General features: G+C 55.7%; 1 protein-coding gene across 4 annotated transcripts in view; it reads right to left on the reverse strand.

Annotated features, from left to right (window-relative positions):
- Window positions 1-22,403, reverse strand: part of SLC12A3 (solute carrier family 12 member 3) — a 38,692-nt gene extending 16,289 nt beyond the window's left edge. For 2 of the 4 annotated variants that reach the window (XM_070451269.1, XM_070451267.1), the window contains exons 1-19: window positions 22,122-22,403; window positions 21,545-21,688; window positions 20,081-20,156; window positions 19,333-19,428; window positions 18,891-19,030; window positions 18,388-18,498; window positions 17,219-17,330; window positions 16,298-16,428; window positions 11,215-11,299; window positions 10,090-10,244; window positions 9,700-9,807; window positions 9,113-9,236; window positions 7,402-7,503; window positions 6,340-6,495; window positions 5,565-5,664; window positions 4,081-4,192; window positions 3,376-3,516; window positions 2,266-2,372; window positions 377-459 (exon numbers count right to left, since the gene is read on the reverse strand). In XM_070451269.1, the coding sequence (XP_070307370.1) occupies window positions 377-459; window positions 2,266-2,372; window positions 3,376-3,516; window positions 4,081-4,192; window positions 5,565-5,664; window positions 6,340-6,495; window positions 7,402-7,503; window positions 9,113-9,236; window positions 9,700-9,807; window positions 10,090-10,244; window positions 11,215-11,299; window positions 16,298-16,428; window positions 17,219-17,330; window positions 18,388-18,498; window positions 18,891-19,030; window positions 19,333-19,428; window positions 20,081-20,156; window positions 21,545-21,688; window positions 22,122-22,403 (2,365 nt within the window). Of the gene's footprint in view, window positions 1-376; window positions 460-2,265; window positions 2,373-3,375; window positions 3,517-4,080; window positions 4,193-5,564; window positions 5,665-6,339; window positions 6,496-7,401; window positions 7,504-9,112; window positions 9,237-9,699; window positions 9,808-10,089; window positions 10,245-11,214; window positions 11,300-16,297; window positions 16,429-17,218; window positions 17,331-18,387; window positions 18,499-18,890; window positions 19,031-19,332; window positions 19,429-20,080; window positions 20,157-21,544; window positions 21,692-22,121 lie in introns of all 4 variants that reach the window. The other 2 variants (XM_070451268.1, XM_070451266.1) reach the window with 1 other exon arrangement.
- Window positions 22,404-22,772: the final 369 nt, after the last annotated feature.

Consider the following 22,772-nt stretch of genomic DNA (forward strand, 5'->3'; position numbering starts at 1 on the left):
TTCACGGCCTTTCTGTGTGTGTTTTCATGCTCTGGAGTCTCCACGTGGCTGTCCTCCCCCGTCTTTTTCTCTCTCCTGTCTATTAGCTTCTCTTTATCCCATCTGGTTACAAAAGCTCTCATGGTGATTTGGGGAGCTGTGGTCCAGTCAAGCAAGGCCTTGAAGTAGTCACATCCCCTTTCAGGACCTCAGTTTCTCCATTTAGAAATCTGATGATTTCCATCAAAAACTGACTTTCTAGGAGTCTGTGACCTTTTATTCCTTACTAATTCCCCCTGTCTTCCTTGAACCACTTAGGGAAAAAAATGGGTTCTATAATTTCCTGGGATCCGGTTCTGTCTTTGTCGGGGGCGTCAAGAAGGTCGGGGGTACTCACTGTGTGCCTGCATCACCTCCGAGATGTTGAGGCCCTCCCGCATCCTCATGACACATACACCGTAGTTGAAATCAAAAGCGTCGCTGGAGAGAGAGGTCATGGGGTCAATCTGCTCTTGGCCCCGCCTCCAGCCCCCAGTCCCCAGACCCCAGGAGGCCAGTCTAGAGCTGACCCTGCCTCCCACCATACTCTTCTCCTCTCTGGGCCTCGGTCTCCCATCTGTATAATATGCAGGCAGGACTGGAGAGGTGGCCAGGACCCCTCTAGCTCTACTGTCTGAGACACTATGGGTCCTGCAGACCCTCCTGGGGGAAACTGAGTTAGATCAGTCTTGGAACCAGCCCTGTCCTCCTGATTCTTGCTAAGTAGTGCCTGACTCTCAACCCCATGGACTAGACTGTAGCATGCCAGGCTTCCCTATCCTTCACTATCTCCTGGAGTTTACTCAAACTCATGTCTATTGAGTTGGTGATGCCATCCAGCCATCTCATCCTCTGTCACCCCCTTCTCTTCCTGCCTTCAACCTTTCCCAGCATCAGGGTCTTTTCCAATGAGTCAGTTCTTCGCATCAGGTAGCCAAAGTATTGGAATTTCAACTTCAGCACCAGTCCTTCCAATGAATATTTAGGGTTGATTTCCTTTAGGGTTGACTGGTTTGTTCTCCTTGTAGCCCAAGCGACTCTCAAGAGTCTTCTCCAGCACCACAGTTTGAAAGCATCACACATGGCTAATCTTCACAACTCTACCAACAGAGGTGGGGATGGGAATTGCTACCCCCGTTTGACAGATGCAAAATCTAAGTTTTAGGGAGTATCTTATCTATGATCACACACTAAGAAGTGGCCAGTTCAGATCAGAATTAAATAGCTGAGGATGGACATGCACACAGGAATGGCCTCGCTCATGAAGACAGCAATGGGCTGTCTGTGTGGAATGTCTGGAAGACTCCCACCCCACAAGTATGTTTACTCTCTGGTTGACACAGTGCCCAAGAGCCCACCAGTAGGGTTAATCTACTAGGCTTACCACTGCCCTCTCTGAACTCTAATCACAAATCTCTGGGACGGGGCCCTTTAGGCTTCAGCAGTTTGGAGTTTTGGCATATTGAAGCTGGGGGTTCCTACAGAGCAGGTATGCACTGCCTCCTGTTGTAATTTTGCTAGAGGCAGTGAGATGCACTGCTCAGTCATACAGCTGGTTCACAGCAGACCTGGAAGCCAGGCCCAGGTCCCAACACTCAGCCTCATGTTTGTTAAATGCTTCAGCACACTGCCTCTCTATACCCCATCAAGGCAGAAAAGCAGCTCAGGCAGGCATTTTCTGGACTTTGCACAGCAAGAAATGAAAGAGAAAGGTTTTGGAGTTAACCCTGAAATCCCCAGGGAGTTTATCCCTTGGTCCCATTCCCCAGTTTGTCACCTCCTCGGAGGCCTGGTTTCGGTGGTACCACCTCACAGCTTGAGAGCTGGGCATTTGCAGGTCTTCTGCAGCCCCCAGGTAAGCACACGATTTTCACCTAAAAACTCACATTTTCAACTTCTCTGACAAACTAGATTGGGCAACGCTGGGTCCTCCTTTCTGCCTGGGTGCGATTAGCTAGAGCCAGAGAACACCTGTTCTCCTCCATTGGCCACAGTCCCCACCGTTCCCTAACGCCCCACACCTGGCCCACTTCACTCTGTTACTTGCCTGTCCCCTGCCAGTCTGGGTGTCTATGACTCACAGGGGAGAGTGGGGAACCCTCAGTCTTTTTCTTCCTCAGTTTTGAAGCAGTGGACTCAGCTTCTTACAGGGTCCACTGCTTCCCCTCTATTTCCCAAGGCCCAGGAGATGCCAAAGGCCCAAGTCAAGAGACCTCAGGCCCTGTCCCGCCTGGTGACCTCACTCACTGCAGGATGCCAATGTAGTCCTCCACTGTGGCTGGGTGAGCCGACTGCCAGTTCTTCTTGAACCCGACCACCAGAATGTTGGGCTTCATCCTCCCGAGACCTGCAGCCTGCCGGGGGGTGGGGATGACGTGAGGGGGTCAGGCCACAGCCCCATGGGGCTCTGTTCTGTGACCAGGGTGGGGCCTGGTCTCAGCCCAGTTTCCCTCTCTGCCATGGGGTGGGGGCTCAGGAGATATATCCCTCAGTTCAAGGTCCTGGCTGCCTGGATACACCCATAAGAAAGGTGAAGCTACAGTCAGAGTTTTTCCCTGAGGCCTCTGCAAGCAGGGGCCAATGGCTGGACTGTCCCATTAGTTCTGGATCATCCCAGCTACTGTTCCTTTATGGAATTATTTCCTATAACAGGGGACTTGAATTTGGATGTCAAACTTGGAGTATTCCTGGGTCACCTAATCCATACATCTTTTATATTTCTCTTTTTTTTAATTTTTGAGGTAAAGTTTAGATAACATAAAAGTACCCATTTAAAAGTGTATAATTCAGTGGCATTTAGCACATCTAAAATATCACACAATCATAACTTCTACCTTTGCTCCAAGTATTTTTATATTCCCAATAGGAGACCTTGTATGCTCTTTTTTAATTTTGAGAAATACTGAAAACTATTGAAAAGGAGTCCCCTATGTTGACTCAGAATTAACAGCTTCCCATGCATCCCACTTTACAAATAAGAAAACTGAGCAATAAAATGAATTGCCGGGTGGAACGTTCTAGAACTTGACCCGAGTGGTGGTTTCATAGCACTGAGTGGAGTCTGCATGTGTAAACATATATCAAACTCTACACTATTTCACTTTGCTCTCTGTAGATTATATCGTTAAAAAGTCCCCAGACCACAAACTGTCATCAGCTCCCACAGGTCTCCACGGCAGTGTCCCCGGGGCCCTGGGCACTTGGAGACAGTGCCCTGAATCAGCACATCCAGAGTGGGGGAGAAAGGTGGGACTCCCATCGCAGCTAAAGGGGCTTCAGCTAGCCCACCAGGGCATCCCACTTCCAGGTTGTCACACCGAGTGGTAAGGCCTGTGGGGAAGCCCCAGGCCCGCCCACCTGCATGAGAACCTGGACGCCACTGCGGAGGTCCTCGGCGAGGACGTCGGAGTAGAAGGCCTTGATCTTCCTCTTGTTCAGCCACTTGGTGTGCCCGCTGGCGATGAGCCGGAGCTCAGGCATCCTCTGTTTGCGGGCGCCCTGTGGGTGGCAGGGACGCGTGACCTCAGGGGTGGCCTTTACCCTCTGACCTGAGACACAGCTCCTCTCTTGCCCTGGAGGTTGTCCCCTGGGCTCACTGCCGGTTTCCTTTATGGAATTGGGGGGGAAAAGAGGAGGAGGAGGGCTTTCCTGGAGGCTCAGCTGGTAAAGAATCCTCCTGCAATGTGGGAGACCTGGGTTCGATTCCTGGGTTGGGAAGATCCCTGGAGAAGGGGAAGGCTACCCACTCCAGTATTCTGGCCTAAAGAATATAGTCCATGGGGTCGCAAAGAGTCTCACAAAGAGTCGGACGTGACTGAGCGACTTTCACTTTTTCACTGGGAGGAGGAAGGCTAGGAAGAAGATGGAGGGAGCAGGTGAGAGGCAGGGCAGTGGGGAGAAGCCAGTGAGAGGGACAGGGAAAGGGAGAGAACCTGTCCAGGCTCCACAGCCCCTCCTCTGGCCCCTACCTCACCCCATCCCACTCCCAGCCTCGGGGGTGGACCCGGTGCCCAGAGGCTCCTCCAGGAGGACAGCCCCGCCCTCCCTGCAGGGGACACTCACCAGGAGCACGTGGCCGCAGATCATCAGGCTGAGGTTCCGGGTGAAGGTGCCCACAAAGTCCACCAGGGCCGGGCGGAAGTTGGGGGGCCCTGTGAGCACCAGGCACTGGGGGCTGAGGAGGGGAAGGGAAAAGAGCTGTTAGGACAGAGTTGGGGGTGTGGATGCCAAATCAAGTCACTCCAGGAGTTGCCCCAGCTCCAGGACTCCCTTCTTAGACAGAGGAACCACCCCCTGGTCCTCCCGTCCTGATTCCTTTCCAGCTCTCTCTCTGGCCAGCCACCACACTGGGTGTCCCTTATTCCTCCTGTTCAGGCCACCACATGCTCCGCTGGGGCGAATCTCCCTTCAGCTGCTCCACCTAGAGCCCCTGCTCCACTCAGCACAGCATGGTGTGAACAGAATCAAGACTGCAAGTGGGCAGGTCCCTCACTTACGAGATCACTGCGTTACCAGATAGAAGGGGCAGCCAAGGCTCACAGTCAAGGGTCACTATCAGACTCAGTTGGAACCAGACAAAACTGGCCATTCACCAGCTGTGTGAGTTGGGGCCAGTTACTTAACCTCTCCTTGCCTCAGTGTTCTCATCTGTGAATGGGGTTAGCAGTTTCATATACCTCAGAGGGTTGTGCCGATGCTGTGTCGGTCACCTTGCACAGGATTGACACCTAGATACATCCGATTATTAACATTGTGATCTGTTGGGAAATGGATCCTGGAGGCACAATTTTCCTCACTTAGGAGGGGAATCAGCTTCGAAGACTACTTGGAAGAGGCTCAGCACAGTCAGCCTCACGAATTATAACATCAGAGCAAGCTTACGAACACAGGTGGCCCTTGGGGTCTATAGGTGCTACATCTGCAGGTTCAACCAAGTGTGGCGGGGACTTCCCTGGTGGTCCAGGGGCTAAGACTCTGCACTCCTAATGCAGGGGCCCGGGTCCACCCCTGGTTGGGGAGCTAGATACCACATGCTGCTACTCAAGATTCTGTAATGAAGATCAAAGATCCCACGTGCTCCAAATAAGACCCAGTGTGGCCAAATAAATAAATATTTTTAAAAAATCAAGCATGGAGATTGAATCTGGATGTGGGACCGTGGACAGCAAGGGCCAAATGTACTAGGCTTTTTACATAAGGGACTTCAGCATCTGAGGACATTGGTATCTGGGCAGGGGATGGGGAGATGGGGCTGGACCCAGTCACCAGTGGACACGGAGGGATGTCTGTGTTGTCTGTGTGTGTATCGCAGATATATTCCATTGTGGAAACTTAGGTACAGACAGGCCACTAGACTTGCCTGGGTCCCACTGGGCCATGTCTACTCTGGTCTCCTGACTCTGGGAGATGCCTCCCCACCCTGCTCCCTCTTCGAGAAGGGGCCATGCCCAGCCTGGGTCTGCTGGTCAGGTGTCAGGCTTGGCTGGGGATCTCCAGAGCAGGGTCAGGCCAGCCCTGCACCCCAGGCACCCCAAGGCTGTGCTCACCGGTAGTTCTTGATGTGGTCCTCCACCTCGTTGAGACCCACAGAGTAGCTCAGGGCCAGGTTGTAGGAGCCCGCCTGTACCGAGGAGCCCCAGTTCACCTCTGAGGTTAGACGTCACGGGAGAAACCAGACATTAAGTATGAGGGAAGGAGCGTTGACCTTTAGGAACCAAACACCCGTGGGAGCAGTAGCCAGCCTGTAGTTCTGTTCCTAACCTTTGCACTTACAATACGGCTACATACATACATGAAGCTATCGAACTCTACAAACTATTCTCCTCCCTTGACAAACAGACCTTCACAATGACCTGGAAGGCCAAGTTCAACTTGAGAGTTCTAGGCTTTCCTGGAGTTCTTATCTCAACCCCAGAGGGCTGTCTCCTAGGATCCTTGCCTGCTTGCGTGTAGACACCCCTGCCCCTGCATCCAGGCTCTGACTGCCTGCCTTTCTATCAGGCAGCCCCTGGTCTGGTACGCACACCAGCAGGCTGGCCACTCTCAGGAGGTTGGACCTGAGCAGGCAATTCCAGGTCCTGGGTGTCCGGCAGGGGGTGGTCTAGAAGTAGAGGTGTGGGCTCTGAGTGGGCACACTCCCCGGGGGCTCCTTACCCCGTGGGGAGGGATGAGGCTGGAGGACCAGAGGGAGCCTTTGGGAGTACAGAGTCTGAGACAGACCCTCTGGCTGAGCTGACGGGCTGGCCAGCTTGGCAGCTTCAGGGCGAGAAGGGCACGCCAAACTCTCCTCCCCACCCCCCCGGGGCTGCCTGAGACACACACCTGGCTTCTTGTAGATCACATAGAGCAGGAGGAAGAGGACCACACCGATGGCGATGAGGGCCGCCCACCAGGTGAGCAGGAACATGATGACCACGGAGATGATCGCCCCAAACAGCGCTGCCCACTTGCTGTAGTATCGGAACGAGGGTCTCCACCCTGGTGGGGGGCACAGGGCTCAACACTCTGGAGTCTCCCTCTGAGCTATCACAGCTGGGCAGAGTCGGGGTGGCAATGCCCACAGTGCCCAGAGCCTGGGTCGCAGCCTTTGCCCACCCATCTCGCTTCCTGGGGTTGGCCTTGGAAACACTGATAAGGCCACACGCCTGCCTTGGCTGGCATCCCCCTATGTGAATAGGCATGGGCCCCATGTACCAAAGGGCAGGCATCCGGCTCTGGCCAAACACGCCCACAGGACAGCCAGTGTCAGCAACAGTGCTGGCTTCTGGGGCTCGCACAGAGCCGAGGGGGTGAGATGGAGGGGAAGGAGTTGATTCTGCATGGCCTACACCTGCAGCCATGCCAGGGCCACCACTAGCGACAGCCACCCCATGCCACAACTCTAGGCACTGTGGTTCACGGCCTGGGGAAAATGTGGCCCAGGGACAGCTTATCGGCAGTTTGGGGCCAGTTGGGAAAAGTCTTCCTGGAAGACTCTTTGTTACCATATACCAGAAAGTATTCATAATAAACATATAAATCTATGATGTCATGAGTGGCGCCCCCTGGATTTGGGCAGGTGCAACCGGCGGCCACTCTGTGACTGGTGATTTTCTTCTCTCTCTGGGGAATCAGGTTCCTTTGACTCCCTTAGATCTGGGGGAGGAAGGCACGAGAAAGGTCTCTGCACACTGTGAACAGTGTATGAATCTATGTAGAGTGTACATTGTAAGTGCCTGCTAAAGGATAGCTGTTATTATTATTATTATTGAAATGTTACCTTTAATTGACTTCAGTTTGAGAGGGGACCTTGGTCTGCCCACCGGCACCCATGTCTTCCATGCCCCACCTCCATGCCCCAGCCACAAGTGTCACCTCCCACGGAGAGATGAGGGCCTTGCTTACCGGGCGAGTTGGTGATGGAGGCGTGGAAGCAGCTGAAGTTGATGAGGGCGTAGGAGCAGAGGAAGAAGTTGGAGATGATGGGGGCGATGGTGTTGAGCTCAGCTTCAGGGACCCAAGGGAGGGGGGAGACAGTCTGTTGGGCAGCTCCATCACAGAGTGCCCGGAACCCTCCCTCTCAGGGTACGGGAATGCCAGACGGGCCACCGAGGCTCAGGGAGTCTCAGCTTTCTCATCTGTGAAAAGGGCCCATCTTCAAGCCATTGTTTCGTAAGCTGTAAAGTGTCAGCTCTATGGAGGATGGAGAGCAATGTGAGGGTAGATTCTGTCAGGTGACAGAATGACCCAGGACAGTGACTGTCACTCCTTTTTGTAACCACAAATTATAAAAAGAAATACATCTTACAATGCGACCCATGCCATCTGTTATCTGAAACCTTGAGACCATATCACAGTTCCATCCACAGTGGAAACCTGCTCAAGAACTGACTCCTGCCTTTCCCTGTCTCACGAGCCCCCTGCCCTGGCACCCCAGTACACTTCTGCACATGAATCCTTGTCTCGGGGCCTGCTTCTTCACGATCCCCAAACAAGACGAGCACCTCTATGCGCCAGGTCTTCTGTACACGAGTCTACTGAATCAGCACAAGAACCTGCCCAAGAGCATCTGAGATCACTGTTCTCCATCTGAGGTCCAGGTCAGAACCACCCAGATGAAAGGGCATCAAATTGGAGGAGGGGGTGGACTGCAGGGAGAGCAGGAAACATGTGGCAACATCCAGGGACACCGGGCCTGACCAGGTGTTTCCACCCCCTGAGTGTGGCCCTCCTGCCTCTTCATCTGGTGTAGGACCCAGTCTGGAAAGTTGCCCTCGGGTGGAAGTGGGGCTAGACCATTAGGCTATGTCTCCTGGGTTGGCGGTGCTGGCCTAAGTCGCAGGGGTTCAGCTCTGGCAGGAAGGTGACCCCCAGTCAGGGGAGGTTCACAGGTCACTGACCCCGCCCCATTCCTGCATTGGGAGCAGGGCCAGGGGTCTTCATGGCCACTGCCCTTGCTTGGTCGAGTCACTTCTCTCCTAGCGCTCTCTCCTAGCAAGTTCTGCCTTGTTGGCTAAGTAAATCAGAAAGTACTGGGGAGTGGGCACACATGAGTATGTGCATATACGAATGCATGTGTGTGTGTGTACATACATGGTCTCTTCCTGCCCTTCAGTGACACACCCTCTACTCATTGTTGCTCCCATTTTGCAGACAAAGAAACTGAGGGTCTGGGAGGTGAAGACGAGACAGGCCAGGGCAGAGGAGAGGGTGGCCCCAAGGATGCCAGCTGTGATCAGGGGCGCAAGGTCACACAGCCGGCACATGGCAAAGCCAGGATAGAGGTCAATCTAGCTAACTGATTAACTGGGATCTTTCTTCAAGGGCATCCCCTGTCTCAGACCCCAAGGGACCCAGTAGCTCAAGGTCTGAGAAATGAGGTTGGTGTAGCTTCTGCACCTACAGAGACAGTGACCTAGCTGCTTGTACCAGCTCCCGAGGAGCAATCAGTCGCTTGCCCTGTGTTCCCAGCGTTTCCTGGGGGCTGGTTCAGACCTGGGGAGGGAGGGCCCAGGTGCCAGCAGCACACAGGAGGGCAGAACCAGGGAAAGCAGGTCAGGCCCTGCCCTGTGGCCAGCCGGAGAGGTGGCAGCCCTGCGTGCCCTCGGCCACTCACCGATGATGATGAAGGCCACGGCGATGGCATAGGCCAGCAGGTAGCCACGCACCGGCTCATTGTTCTTGCCGTAGCCTTTGCCGAAGAAGCCGATCAGCGGGTACAGCTGGTCCAGGCACAGGCACTGTGGGCACAGGGTGACGCGCTCACCCCCTGGCCAGGACCTGCCAGTCCCTTCCCCTGCGGCCACCTGCTCCCCAGCCCCTGCTTGCTCTCTTCGTGACCTCGGCAGGACACTTCCTGGCTTCTGACTCTGTGAAAGAGGGGGATCTCCCACCTGGCTTCTGTCTCTGTGAAAGTGGGGGATCTCCCGCCCTCCCCACTTCACCACAAAGACGGAAAGGGGGCTGATCACATCGGAGGGAGACTGGGAGTGTGGGCTGCAGACGGGGCGCCAGTGCAGGAAGGGTGCGGGGTGGGAAAGGTGGGTGCTCTTCAAAGCTCAGCGTGGCGAGGGGGCTGCTTCCTGCAGGCCTTCGCTTTCCCAGCTCCTTTCCCTCCCATCTAGACACCAGGTCACACGACTCCTCCAGCCTCTGGAGGTCACCTGGCCTCCCAGACCCTCCCGCCCACTCCTGCGGCCTCACCTGGAAGACTTTGGCGGCAGAGACGAGACAGGCCAGGGCAGAGGAGAGGGTGGCCCCAAAGATGCCGGCTGTGATCAGGGGCGCGAAGCCTGATACCATGCTCATAGTCTGCAGGGACATGGGGTTCGGGCCGCCGAGGTGAGGGGCTGGGCCCAGAGCCCCCACCGGGGTCACCCCAGTCCCCACGGCAAGCAGGGACTTGGTCTGGAAGCGTCTACCTGAACCTGCAACCCTCGCTGGTGACCCAGTGCCTGCTGGGTCAGGAACTGGGCCTGGAGCCCCAGTCTGAAGCTCTTTCCCCAAACCGGGGACCATCCCCCCAACCTTGCCTTCTCCAGCCCATCCCAGCCTCCACCCGGCCCTCCCGGCCGCTGGCGGGGCCGCACGTGCCTGGTAGTAGTTGATGAGGCCGTAGCGGCAGCTGTGGCGCTGGCTGCACTCGGTGAAGTTCCAGCCGTAGCCACAGGCCAGCCCCTCGCACGTGCCTGAGCCGGGGGTCACCGTGTCATTTAGCCCCCCGGAGGCATCTCGAACCACACAGGAGCCTGGGGAGGAAGGAGGGCGTGGGGTGGGCTCCCTCCCCTCCTCCCTCCCCTCCTCCCTCCTCTCCTCCCTCCTCCCCTCCCACCCGGAAAATGCTGGTCACGTCTGCAGAGGGCGAGATGCCGCTGCTGGGCCAGTTCTTCCTTTGCTTTGTAATAATAATGATGATAATCATTTTAGCTCTATGCAAGAGCACTTTGGACGTGCCAGGCCCTGTGTTAAGCACGTTAAACACTCCTGGGAAGCAGGTATTTCTATTATTTTTGTTGCTGTTGCCATTCTATAGAGGCAGAGGGAGCCTAAGTGACCCAAGGTCATAGTGTCCTCCTTATAATGGAGACCTGACTCTCAGGCCGTGAGTGGCCATGACTGGGCCATGTCCCTTGGCCATCTATCTGTGAGCAGCTCACCTCACAAGGGGGTTACTGAGAGCAGGAGTGTGTGTGAGGGTCTCAGTGAGAGGCGAGTGTCAGCAGCCCAGACCTGGGTCCAAAGCCCTCCTCTACCACTCAGGCTGTGTGACCTTGGGCAGGTCACTTGACCTCTCTGAGCCCTTGCTTTCTCCTCCATCAAAAGGCAGAAATGACCAGTGCCTGGATTAAATGTAATAAGGCATGTAAGGTACTGAGCCCGTAATAATAAGTCAGTTGCTAGAATCATCTTCTTTGTCCTCAGCATCACTGTTTTTATTATCATTCCTAGAGTTGGAGCTTGATTTTCCTACAGGATTTTACATGCTTGCATCTGTAACCTGAGGTTTGGAAGGATCAGAGGAACCTCGTCTGACTCCCCCCCCATCTCCACTACAAACTACCTCCCAACATAGATGTTCTGGTTGCCACCACGGTGCCCCACCCAATAAAATTCACGGCTCCACGTCCTGGTGGTGCCATGTCCTCCCGGCCCAGCCCTCCCTGTTAGAGAGCCGACTGCACCCTGGGACCCCTCCAGTGCTCTGGGCCGGAGGCTTACCGATGGTGGCCGAGATGGCCAGGTAGGAGACGGTGGTCCAGAAAATGGCCATGAGCGTGCCCTTGGGGATGGCTACGGCAGGGTCCTGGAGGAGGGAGGGGGTGGGGGTCAGGTAGCCCCTCCCAGGCTCTGCCCTTGTCGGGCTGAGGGTGGGGCAGCCACCCCTGACCTTGGCCCTTCAGAGCCCCTTCCCAGGGGCACCTAGAGACTGAGCATCCACAGAGGGGGACAGGACAGAATGAAGGTGGTGGCTGAGACCACACCCAGGGAGCCGGAGGCAGGGAGAGGAGCCCCTAGCAGTTCCTCTGGTCCCTGAGGGCACCTGGCCAGTGCTTGCTCTGGGGGCAGCAAGGTGGAGGGCTCCTGAATCAGCCTGCATGCCTGCGTGAGTGCTCAGCTCTGACTCTGTGCGACCCCATGGACTACGGCTCCTTTGTCCATGGGATTCTCCAGGCAAGAATACTGGAGTGGGTTGCCATTTCCTTCTCCAGGGGATCTTTCTGAGCCAGGGATTGAGCTCGTGGTTCCCTCATCTCCTCACTGGCAGGCAGATTTTTATGACTGAGCCACCTGGGAAGCCCCCTGAGTCATCCCGCCTGCAGTCAGATTCAGGTGATCACCGGGCAGCGTGCCTGTCCTCCCACCCCTCGGGCCCTCCAGCCTCACAGGGATGCTGGTGAAACAAATCCAAACTTGTCAAGCTCCTAGACCAGGGCCCAGCTCATCAGTTGCGTTTGCAGCATGTAATCCCCATTACGCATCAAGCGATTTGATCACACAGCCAGGAATATATAGACCAGTCCCCAACTCCCTGCTTCCTCTCGGACAAAGAACTCTGCTGGGGCTTTCCTGGCAGTAACAGCAGACCTTCACAGCCACATCATGTGCTTCACTCTTCCGGGCGCTTCTTCAAGCATAGCTTCCTGAGAGGTGGCTGGTAGGGAAACTGAGGCCAGGGAGCCAGGAGGAGGGCCCAGTTCGCAGAGCCTTAAGCAGCTCAGCCCTGACATGTCGAGGTCCACAGCCTCAGACCCGCCCCCAGGGGTCACTGGTCCTGGGTGGAGGGATATAGGCTGGGGGTTTTACAGTAAGTTTCTGGTCCAGGTATGGGCCCCAGCCTGGAGGGGAAGGCCACGTCAGCCATGGGAAGTCAACTGGTAAACCTGCCTGCCTTCCCTGGGCCATTCTGCTCGCCACTCAGCTGGCAGATGCAGAAAGCATCAGAGGTGACAGAACTTGGAGGGACTGAGACACTGTTCAAGTTCATGGACAAGTCAAAACAAAGCTGGCCATGGTCCGGCTCTCTGCCTCAAACACTGGGCGGCCTGAGATGGAAGCCATGGTCACTCTGTGATGAGGAGGCCTGAGGCCTGGCCCAAGGGAGGAGGTACAGGTGGGATCCTGCCCACACAGGGCAGATGGTGTGCCCACCACAGGGAGGACCGCGGTGTGCTGGGGGGCAAGGCGGGGGAGACACTGCCAGAACCCCGGAAGGCCTCATGGTGGAGGGGACGACTGAGGTGACTCTGAAGGCGCTGGGTGGGGAGGAAGGAGATGCAGGGCAGAGAGAAGAGAGAGTACAGGTGCCGAGCTGAGGGAGGCTGGCGTCTCTGGAGCATCCTATTTCTGAGGTCTCTGCTCTTCAGCCGTGGTCCAGCCAGCCCTGCCCTGAGAACCAGGAGGGCTCGCTAGGTCAAGCACACGGGGTCCCTGGGCCCAAGGCCAACAGACCAGGTCAACGGCCCATCTCACCTGTGATGGGATGAATAGTGTCTCCAAAAATTCACGTTTATCTAGAACCTTAGAACAGGGCCTTATTTGGAAATAGAATCTTTGCAAATGCAATTAGTTAAGATGAGGTCATATGGAATGAGGTGGGTCCTGCGTCCAATGACTGGGTCCTTGTAGGAGGAGGAGAGACATGCAGAGGAAAGAAGGCCATGTGAGGACAGAGGCCGAAGTGGAGGGAGGCAGCTATAAGTCAAGCAACCCCCGGGATTGTTGGAAGCCTCCAGAAACTGGGAAAGATTGAAGGCAGGAGAAGGGGACAACAGGGGACAAGATAGTTGGATGGTATCACGGACTCAATGGACATGAGTTTGAGCAAAGTCCGGGAGATGGTGAAGAACAGGGAAGCTTCGTGTGCTGCCGTCCACAGGGTCAAAGAGAGTCAGACACAACTGAATGACTGAACGACAAAAGAAGGTGGAAGAAGCAGGGAAGGATTCTTGCCTAGAGCCTTCAGAGGAGCACAGACTCTACAGACACCGTTGTTTGGACTTCTGGCTCCTAGAACTGTGTGAGAATAAATTTCCACTGTCGTCAGTCTCTAAGTGGGTGGTAATGCATTATAGCAGCCACGGGATGTGAATACCCTAGGCCTCCACCCCGCCCTCACGTCTTGGTCTGAAATCTCAGAGCCCAGCTCACAGATCAGGAATATCTGGGTCCACATCCTGCCAAGCTCTCGCTGGCTGTGTGCCTTGAGACCAGTCCCTTACCCTCTCTGAGCCTCAGCAGCCCTCCCTCCTCACCTGTGAAATGAGAGAGTAGGCTGGCACATTAGCAAGGGCACAAGCAAGCTCACCAATGTGAGTGGTTAGGTGTGAGCTGTGTGGTCACCCAGCCTGGCACAGATCCCACGGCAGTCACTACGAAGTCCCTCGTCTTGGTCCCCATCTCCCCATCAGAAAAGTGACTTCATAATAATGCTTTCCTTGGCCTTAGCACAGGGTGGTTGTGAAAAGGAAACCTCCCTGAGACTGTGGTCATGAGACTGCTCTGTAAGCACTAAAGGGTTGGGGGGCGTACGGGGTGAATGGAGACAATGACAACTTTGTCATCACCACTTTAGGGCTCGGCTCACATGTCACCTTCTCAGGGGTCTCTGGCCACCTTAGCCCCACCGCCGTCCTAGGGATTCCCTCCCTGCTTCTCTGCCTGATTTCTCTCCTCATCACTCAGCCACCATCAGGCAAACTACACGTTTTACTTATTTGTTTGCCGATTGTCTCTCCCATGAGGCACGTGAGCTCCATGAGGGTAGGAATCTGTGTTTTTTATTTACTGCTGCTTGCTTACTGTCGACAAGACCCTGGCATCAAAGCAGGTGCTCAAAAAATACTGGTTGAGTGATGAAGTTGTAATGAAGTTGAGCCTTCGGTATTCTAGAAACTTGGCATTCCAGCTCCCCTGACCCCTATGTGCGGGGCCCTGGGCAAGCCCCCGACCCTCTCAGAACTGGGTCTGCTCCTCTGTAATGGGGGGACAGTGATGGTAGAAGACTATGGTGGCACCAAGGATATTATTTGTAAAGAAGGAGGCACCGGGACTTCCCTGGTGGTCCAGTGGCTAAGACTCCAAACTCCTAATGCAGGGAGCCTAGGATTGATCCTTGGTCAGGAATCTAGATCCCACATGCCTCAACTAAGGCCTGGCACAGTCAAATAAATAAGTTAATTTAAAAAAAAAGAAGGAGGCATTGTGCCGGCCACAAAATGACACTGACCTTCACTACTAGCCCTTGGCATCTCTTCTGGGCTGGGCACCGTGCTAGCAGCTTATGTAAATCAGCACGCTGAACCCTTCCTGCCCTGTGAATACACGGCTGCGTGAGTCCCATTTTACAGCTGGGGAAGCTGAGGCCCAGAGAGGTTTTAAGGGACTTGCATACAGCCTCCACGAACAGGACTACTCTTTGCTAAGGACGTGCTGTCCCACGGAATGGGCAAGGAGCCAGAGCCAGGAGGAAGGGGCCCCTTTAGGACTCGAAGAAGTCACCTCTCCACCCCCAGCTCTGGAACAGCTGCTGGGCCCTGACGCCTGCACACTGGGCTGGTCAGTAATCTAAGAAGCTTGATGAAGCGTCTAGATAAATCCCCAGGCTATGATTTTCTACGACGGGGCTGGGAGGGGGAACCAGGCCACCTGAGCCCAGGCCTGAGCTCTGCCAGGACCTCAGGACAGGCAGACCAAGCCCCTGCTGGCCGCTGCCCAGAGAAGGGAGGGGAACTGGCAAAGACAGCCTCCCTCTGAATTCCAGAGCCAGGCTGTGTTTGAGAATGCCTCCAACGCACGATTCTTAATTCATTCAAGAACGTGATCAGGGAGCACTTTCAAGCAGAACTGGAGGCGGAGGGTGAAGGTTCCCGGCACAGAGCCAGGCTCCTCTCGGTTCATCCCCACGTGTGTACCAGCTCCTTGGTTAACCCCTGCTGGAGAGGACTCCGCCGGCACTAGCTCCACCTCCACCCAGAAGTGTTGCAGGAGCTCCTGCCACCTCAGCCTGCACGGCTTCCCCACTTTATTACACACTTGCCTTCTGCTCTTACACTTCCCGTTTGCCACATCCCACCACCGTCCACTCGACAGACAGGCACCGGACACCTAGTGCGTGTCAGACGCGAAGCTGGGAATGCGGACACAGGGTGAGCCCCCAGCTCTCCAGATGCGGGGGACAGAGACGTTAGTGGCCTGACACCCCTATCCTAGGGGAACCGTGATGCTGACAGCTGAGTGGGGAGAGGTGTCAGGATGGAGGTGTGAATCTGCAGGAGGGACAGATCTTTGCAAGGTGAAGAAATGAAGAGGAGGAGCCCCAGGCGGAGAGCACAGTAGGGGCAGTGGTGGGGAGGAGGGACAGGGGAACTGGGCGAAGCAGTAGACCCTGAGGGCTGGGTGGGGCTCATGGGAACAGCAAAAGTTCCTGTGGGGCTGGGGCCTCCCAGGCCAAGACAAGGAGCCTGCCCCATCAGGATGGTGGAGGGCCTGGGAAAGACATGCCTGATCCCGTCTGAGTGTTGGAAGGTCAAGCTGGCTCAGTCTTCCCCTTAGGCTGGGAGTGCCAGGATCGACGGAGGAGACCAGCCCATTTGGGGGTGGCCTTCAAGGCCTAGTGTGCGGTGGTGCCAGTAAACATCTTTGGAATTCAATGGGCTGAACGGGACGGGTTTAGACTGGTCTGGACTGAGTTGAGCTGAAGTTTAAAAGCTCTGGCCCTGGGGGCTCAATGCCCAGCCCGGTGCCCAGTAGGACATCCTGGGAGGAAGGACCAGGAAGTGGGAGGGATGGGCACCCTGCTCACCTTGAGGTCCCCAGAGATGTTGGCTCCTGCCAGGATACCTGTGGCCGAGGGGAAGAAGATGGAAAACATCCCGAAGAAGCTGCCATCCATGCCTCTCCATTCAGGCACCAAGTTTTGGACAAAAATGTCCGCTGGAAAAATGAGGCCTGAGTCAGGACCTCCTGGGAGGTCTGGCACCCCTTGCTGGGCCCAGCCAGGCAGGCAGGGGGCTCCCATGGCAGCTCATGCCTCCCCATATAAGTGAGCAGGATCCTACGAGGCCTTCCCAGTATAGACCCCTGCCCTTGTCCTCTGCCTGCCTTTTGTCTGGTAGGGAAAAAACCTTAGTCAAAGAAGAAATTTAATCAGAGAAGTGAGAAGATGCAGAGAGAAAGGAAACCAGTCAAGCAAGACAAAATTCAGCCACTAAACAGAGCACCTCCTCTTTTGCCACAAGGGATGTAGATAATACTCTGAGCCAAATCCTTTCAACTGTTTTGCAGCCACTGACACCCCCACCAGGTGGGAGAAGTTAACTGTGTGCTGCCCACAAGTATGTAGACCCCAGACCAGCTGGAACCAGAAGGTTGATGATGCTGACTCCTGATCCACCTCACCACCAGCCAATCAGGAGAAGGTCCTCGAGCTGATTACACACCGACAGCCCCCTCCCTCTCCCTGTCTTTATAAATCTTGCCCTGAAAACCTTCAGGGAGGTTGGGTCTTTTAAGCATTAGCTGCCCTGAACTCTTTGCTTGGTGCACTGCAATGAACAGTGCCCTTTCCATCACCACAGCCTGGCGTCAGTAGACGGGGTTTACTGCACTCAGGCAAGTGGACACTAATTTGGTTAGGTAACAGCGCCCTCAGAATGGGCCACACTGGGGGGGCAGACCCTCTCTGTCTCCGGAGCCACAGGCAGGGGCCCCAACCTACACGTACCTCGGTAGCTGAAGAAGCCTTTGGAGGCCTTCTCCTCAGATGGGGGGATCAGCGTCCCCACCAGGTAGTTGGCAAACGAGACCATGATGACGAGGAAGAAGAGCACCTGGGCCTGGGAGGAAAGGAGCCTGGAGGTCAGACAGGCTGGCCCTGCCCGCTCAGGGAGCCCCAGTGGGGAAGAGCTTCCTAGGTCCCTCACTCTCATTCATTCGTTCAGTCAACACCTATTATGCCGCAGGCTCTGTTCTAGGAGCTGGCGATACAGCCAAGCTCCTGTCTTGCAGATAAATAAGGAAGATGAATCAGAGAATGAATGGGGGTGTCACGGGGGCCGGGTTGGGGCTCCTTTAGCAGCGTGGCCTGGGAAGATGTCTTCAGGTTTTTTTTTGAGGAGGATAAGGGGGCAGCAGCGAGACCAGAGCATTAGCTTGCTGCCTTCAAGGAACTGGGAGGAGACATGGAGCTGGAGGTCAGAGGGGGAAGGTGAGGAAGGGATACAGGGCTGTGCTCGCCAAGCCTGCCACTGAGGCCCGACCTCTCTTCCCTCGTTTCTTGCTGAACCTCTGATCTGAGGCTGGGCACAGGTTCAGATGATGCCCACATTTCCCTAGGCCCCCTTGCAGTACGGTGTGGCTACGGATCGCATTCTGGCCAATGGGATATAAGCAGAAGGAATATGTATAACTGCCAGGCTGGGCCGGAAAAGTAAAAGGGGACAGGGATTTTCTCCTTCTCACCCCCTTTTCCCTTCCTGGGGCTTCCCTGGCGGTGCAGTGGTGAAAAATCTGCCTGCCAATGCAGGAGACACAAGATTCCATCCCTGGGATGCAAAGAGCCCTTGGAGGAGGAAATGGCTGCTGACTGGGCTGCGGACATGAAAGTGGGGGCCATCATGGGCCAGGTAGATGAAGGCCACACCCCAGGGATGGAGAGGCCACAGGACGGAAGGAGCCTGGGTACCTGCCCCCCACACCCCCACCCTGGGGCCACACACACGAGAGAGAAACAAAAGACTCTGGCCTGAGGCCCCGTTCCTTGGGGTCTCTGTCACAGCAGCAGAGCTCAAGACCCAGCTGATACACACAAGAGGCGGAATCAGGAGCAGGTCCCAGGACTCAGGCTTCTGCACTTGACCTTGCCCAGTCCCCTCCCCAACCTCCTGCCCTCACCTTGGACTCCCACTCCATGCCAGCAAGGGAGATGGCCAGCAGAACAGTGACGGTGACCACGCCGATGATGCGGATGTCATTGGTGGGGTCCACGATGGGCGAGCCATACTCCTGGAGGAGGGGACAGGCCAGGCTGTGTGCTATCTCTGCACAGCCCACCCCTCCAGGCTCCTCCACCTTGAGTTACCTCATTTATGGGTGTCTGCTCACGGGAACACACACACTCAACCCCCTTCCCTGCCAACAGGTCCTCCGTAGCAAATACTGCATGGGCCTGGACAATTTGGCCCTAAAGGCAACACGCACCCTAGAAGGTGGTTTCTGGGAATAGTCTTTATTTGCTGAGATCATCATAGTCACCCACAGTGGTCAGACTGTGGCTTTGGTCCCTGATGGGAAGGCTGGGCAGAGAGAGGGGCAGGAAGGCCTGGCACAGATGGGGTGGGGGCGGAGGCAGCAGGCCACCCGGGCTCCCTCTGCCCAGGCTCCAGCCCCGGCCTCACCTGGAGCAGGTCCCGCACAGTCTCTGCGAAGCCCACAGTGTGCATGGCCACGCCCACGGCGTTGGCGAAAGCAAAAATGAGGCCGATGGAGCCGCCGAGCTCTGGGCCGAGACTCCGGGAGATGAGGAAGTAGGTGCCACCTGTAGGGGACAGAGCCAGGAGCCATGACACGAGAGGACCTGGCTGGCTGGGGTGGCCTTGGGGCGGGCAGAGCTGAGGCTTGGGGGAGGTGAGCATGGGACCCAGTGGTCCATGGGGGAGGAGAGACCCAAGGCCACCCCGTGGGTGTGGAGAGACTGCCCAAAGCCTCCATCTGCAACCAGAAGAAACATTCCCTGTTTGGGCTTGGGGTGGAGGGTAGGGAGTGGATGAGAGATCTGCCCCCAGGGAGAAGCCACAGGGTCCTACCAGAGGAGGATCTGGGGGCTGGGGTGGGGCCCACCTGACTTGACCTTGCCGTTGGTGGAGATGGCAGAGATGGAGAGGCCCGTGATGGAGGTCACGGTGACCGAGAGCAGGATGATGATCCAGGTCAGGACTGTAGGGGTGTGGGGGGGTGATCGCCCCAAAACGCAGTCAGAGCATTTCCAGAATGAGAAACCCGAGTCAGCCAACTGATTCACCGTGGGACTTAAGTCACTGTCCTTCTCTCTGTTCTCTTCTGAAAAATGGGTCTCTGTCTACCTCATGGTATACTCTGAAGAGCCAGGGAGCTGATAAGCCAACATGTAAAGGATCTTTACATATGCACGGGGAGGTATTTTTTTTTAATAATAAAAAATAAAGTAATAGTTACCTCTTGCTGAGCACCGCTGGGTGCCAAACTCTCTGCTGTTTTATGCACATCAGAGGAACAGTTATTGCCACGTTTTGCTAATGAGGAAACTAAGGCTCAAAGAGGTTGAAGTCTTGTCCAAGGTCACACAGCATGCTACAGAACCAGCAGCTGCTCTTTCCTCAGTGAGAGATCCTAACCCAGAAACTGTGTGGGAGGAATTTGGCCCCCAGAGCTTGACTTCCTGAGGGCAAACTGAGCCAGGCAGAGCCCCCAGGCCTGCTGACCCCACATGCAGTGCTCCTGGACCACACTGCCCTGACCTCCGTCACTGCAGGGCCCCGTGGCTCCATAACCCGAGTTCAAGACTGGGAGGACCGGGCCCCTTCCCCCGCACCCCAGAGGCAGCACTCACCAATGCCCGCCTGGGCGGTAATCCAGGGGAGCCGCAGGTAGAGAATCACACCCCAGATATTGAGCATGCAGCGGATCTGGGAGGAGAGGGGCGTCAGAGGCCACCTGGGGGCTGGGTACCCCAAGATCAAACACATACATCCCTGTCCCCAGTCATGGCACGGCATCGAGCACCTAGGGAACACCTGGGCTTTCTTTGCTTCACCCACTTGAGCGGGTGCCCACTTCAGTGCCTCTCTGGTTCTACGGGGCAGGGAGGGGAGGGGTACTCAGAGACTCACCTGTCCCACCACTCTCCTGCCTTCCTTCCATCGAGGCCTGAAGGTGGGCTTCAAGTCTATCACCTCTCACCCCACTCCAAGCACAGGGTACTGTGTCTGCCGGCCCCAGTCATGGCCCAGTGGCCAACTGTTGGCCCACAACCTGGCATTTAGGGAGAATTCAGCAAATGCCAGCTGAGCTGATGCCCCACATACAAGCAGAAGTCAGGGCTTAGGTTGCTGTGACTTCAGCTTCCAAATTTAAAGCCAAACTGGAGACCACAGCTGAGGCTGGAATTCCCACGTGGGAGGGATGTGGTGGTCTTTGGAGTGGGACGGGTGGCAGTTACAAGTCCTGGAGATTTCTCTTTTCTTTTAGTCTTTAAAATGATTTAATTTAATAAAAAAAAATTGAGGTATAGTTGATTTACAATATTATATTAGTTTTGAGTGTATGACAGAGTGACCCAAAATTTTAGGCCCAAGAGATGGAGAAGGCCTCCATATGTGCTGAGGTACTGAATGGGGCCCACACCGGGCTGTGGGCACCAAGGGAGGGAAGGAGATCCAGACGCTGGATCAGAGGGAGGGGTGACCATTCAGATGGAGAAAGGCACAGCCCGCAGGGAGTTGAAAGAGTTAAGGTCAGAACCTAGGCCTCCTGCCTCCCAGAGTGGGACTAAAGCTTTCTCCTAACCCTCATGTGACCCCCTCTGTAAAGTCCCATAAAGTCTTTCAAAGTCAAGTTCATTAGACTGTTTGCTGTCTCGGGACCTAACATGGCAAACCATCTCCTCATCGCGGAGAATGAGAGGAGCTGTGGATTTGTATTAGGTGCTGCCCTCTTGTGGCTCTTAGGGGATAACACAGTTTCTCCCAATAACTCCAAGGCAGGCATTGATTCATGCACCTTTTATCTATTAATTGGTTAAATGCTGATCACTTCATAGATGAAGAAAGTGAGGCATGGACAGGTCACATGATGAGTGGAACAGTCAAACAGAGGTCCACCCCAGGGACAGGCCTCAGTCTGGGGAGTAAATGGAGGTCAGGACGCAAAAAGATAGAGAAAATCTGAGATGGCTATGCAGATGGGGAAACCGGGTCTTGGGTCTGTCTTGACCACTGCCTCTTGAGAGTCAGAGCTGAGCCTGCACAGAGCTCTGTCTCCCCAACCCCCATCCCTGGACATCCCATCCACTCACCATCACCCCTTTGACCCAGCCAAAGCGCACAGGCTCCTCAGGGTTCTTCTCGCCATTGGTACCTGCCTCATCCTCCACCAGCCCATCAGTCATCTCATGGCTGGGCCGGCTGTCAAAGGCGAGGGCATGCAGGTGGCTGCCTTCCTGCTGGGAGCCCAGAGACCATGGGTCAGGCAGGCCGGGGTCAGGACAATCCAGCTCCCCTAGCTCTCCATCCTCCACCATTCAGCCTCCAAGGCGCAAACCTAGTAAGCCCCCTCTCTGCTGCAGACCTTCCCTACCCTTCTTTCCTCATCTCCTTTAGGTGTGTGAAACCTCTCTAAACTACTGGGAACTCATTACTTCATTGGGAAACCCTAGATTGCTTGACAGGGTTGCCAGACTGGGCAATAAACATTACACCATGTGCCCAGAGGTTTACAGCTCCCATGCCCACACTTCACATGGGCCTCTCAGCCCATGAGGAGGACCCCTCTGTGTCCCCACAACACAGATGACAGAGCTGAGGCTCAGAGATGTTAGGCAACTGGTGGAGGTCACACAGCAGGAAGGTCTGCTCTTCTGGGATGGTGTTTACCTTGAGGAAGGAGTGCAGGTCGGCCAGCGTGGGCCGGACCTTTCGGGGCTCGCCAGGCAGGGCGCTGTTGGCATAGTGCTCGTAGGCGGGCACCACATCAATAGTGTTGTAGCCAAAGGTGCGATTGTAGAAGGTGTTGCCGTGCGTCAGGTGGCTGGGGTGGATGCTGTCATAGGCGGCCGGTGGGGGGGGTTCTTCGCCCCCCAGCAACGTGCTGATGGTGAAGCGCCCACTGCACAGAGTGGGGTCCCTGGGCGTCTCCGACACTGGCAGCTCTGCCATCGTGGGCTCTGGGTGTCAGGGGAGGGGGCCAGGATCGGTGGGGACATGCAGGGTGGCTTTATAGGCTGGGCCCACAGCAGGGAGGAGACGGGGAGGTTGGCCCAAACCGCCCACAGCTGGTCAGCAAGGTCCCTGGTCAGGGTGGGAGGCAGAGCACGTGCTCATTGCTGACCTGCCCACCATCTGATCGCAGAGATAGCAACTGGCCTTGGACTGGGAGCTGAGACTGGCCCAGCCCCTGGGTTCTAGGGAGGCTCTTCTAAGTCTGGGGCAGCAGACATCTGCAGCTGAATCCCAGGAAGGAGTGGACCCATAGGGACACTATGAGGGGCCCCACTGGGGACCCCAGAGAGCCTGATGACCCTCTCA

This window comes from Odocoileus virginianus, chromosome 20 (genome assembly GCF_023699985.2).
Source record: "Odocoileus virginianus isolate 20LAN1187 ecotype Illinois chromosome 20, Ovbor_1.2, whole genome shotgun sequence".
NCBI classification, from domain to species: Eukaryota; Metazoa; Chordata; class Mammalia; order Artiodactyla; family Cervidae; genus Odocoileus; species Odocoileus virginianus.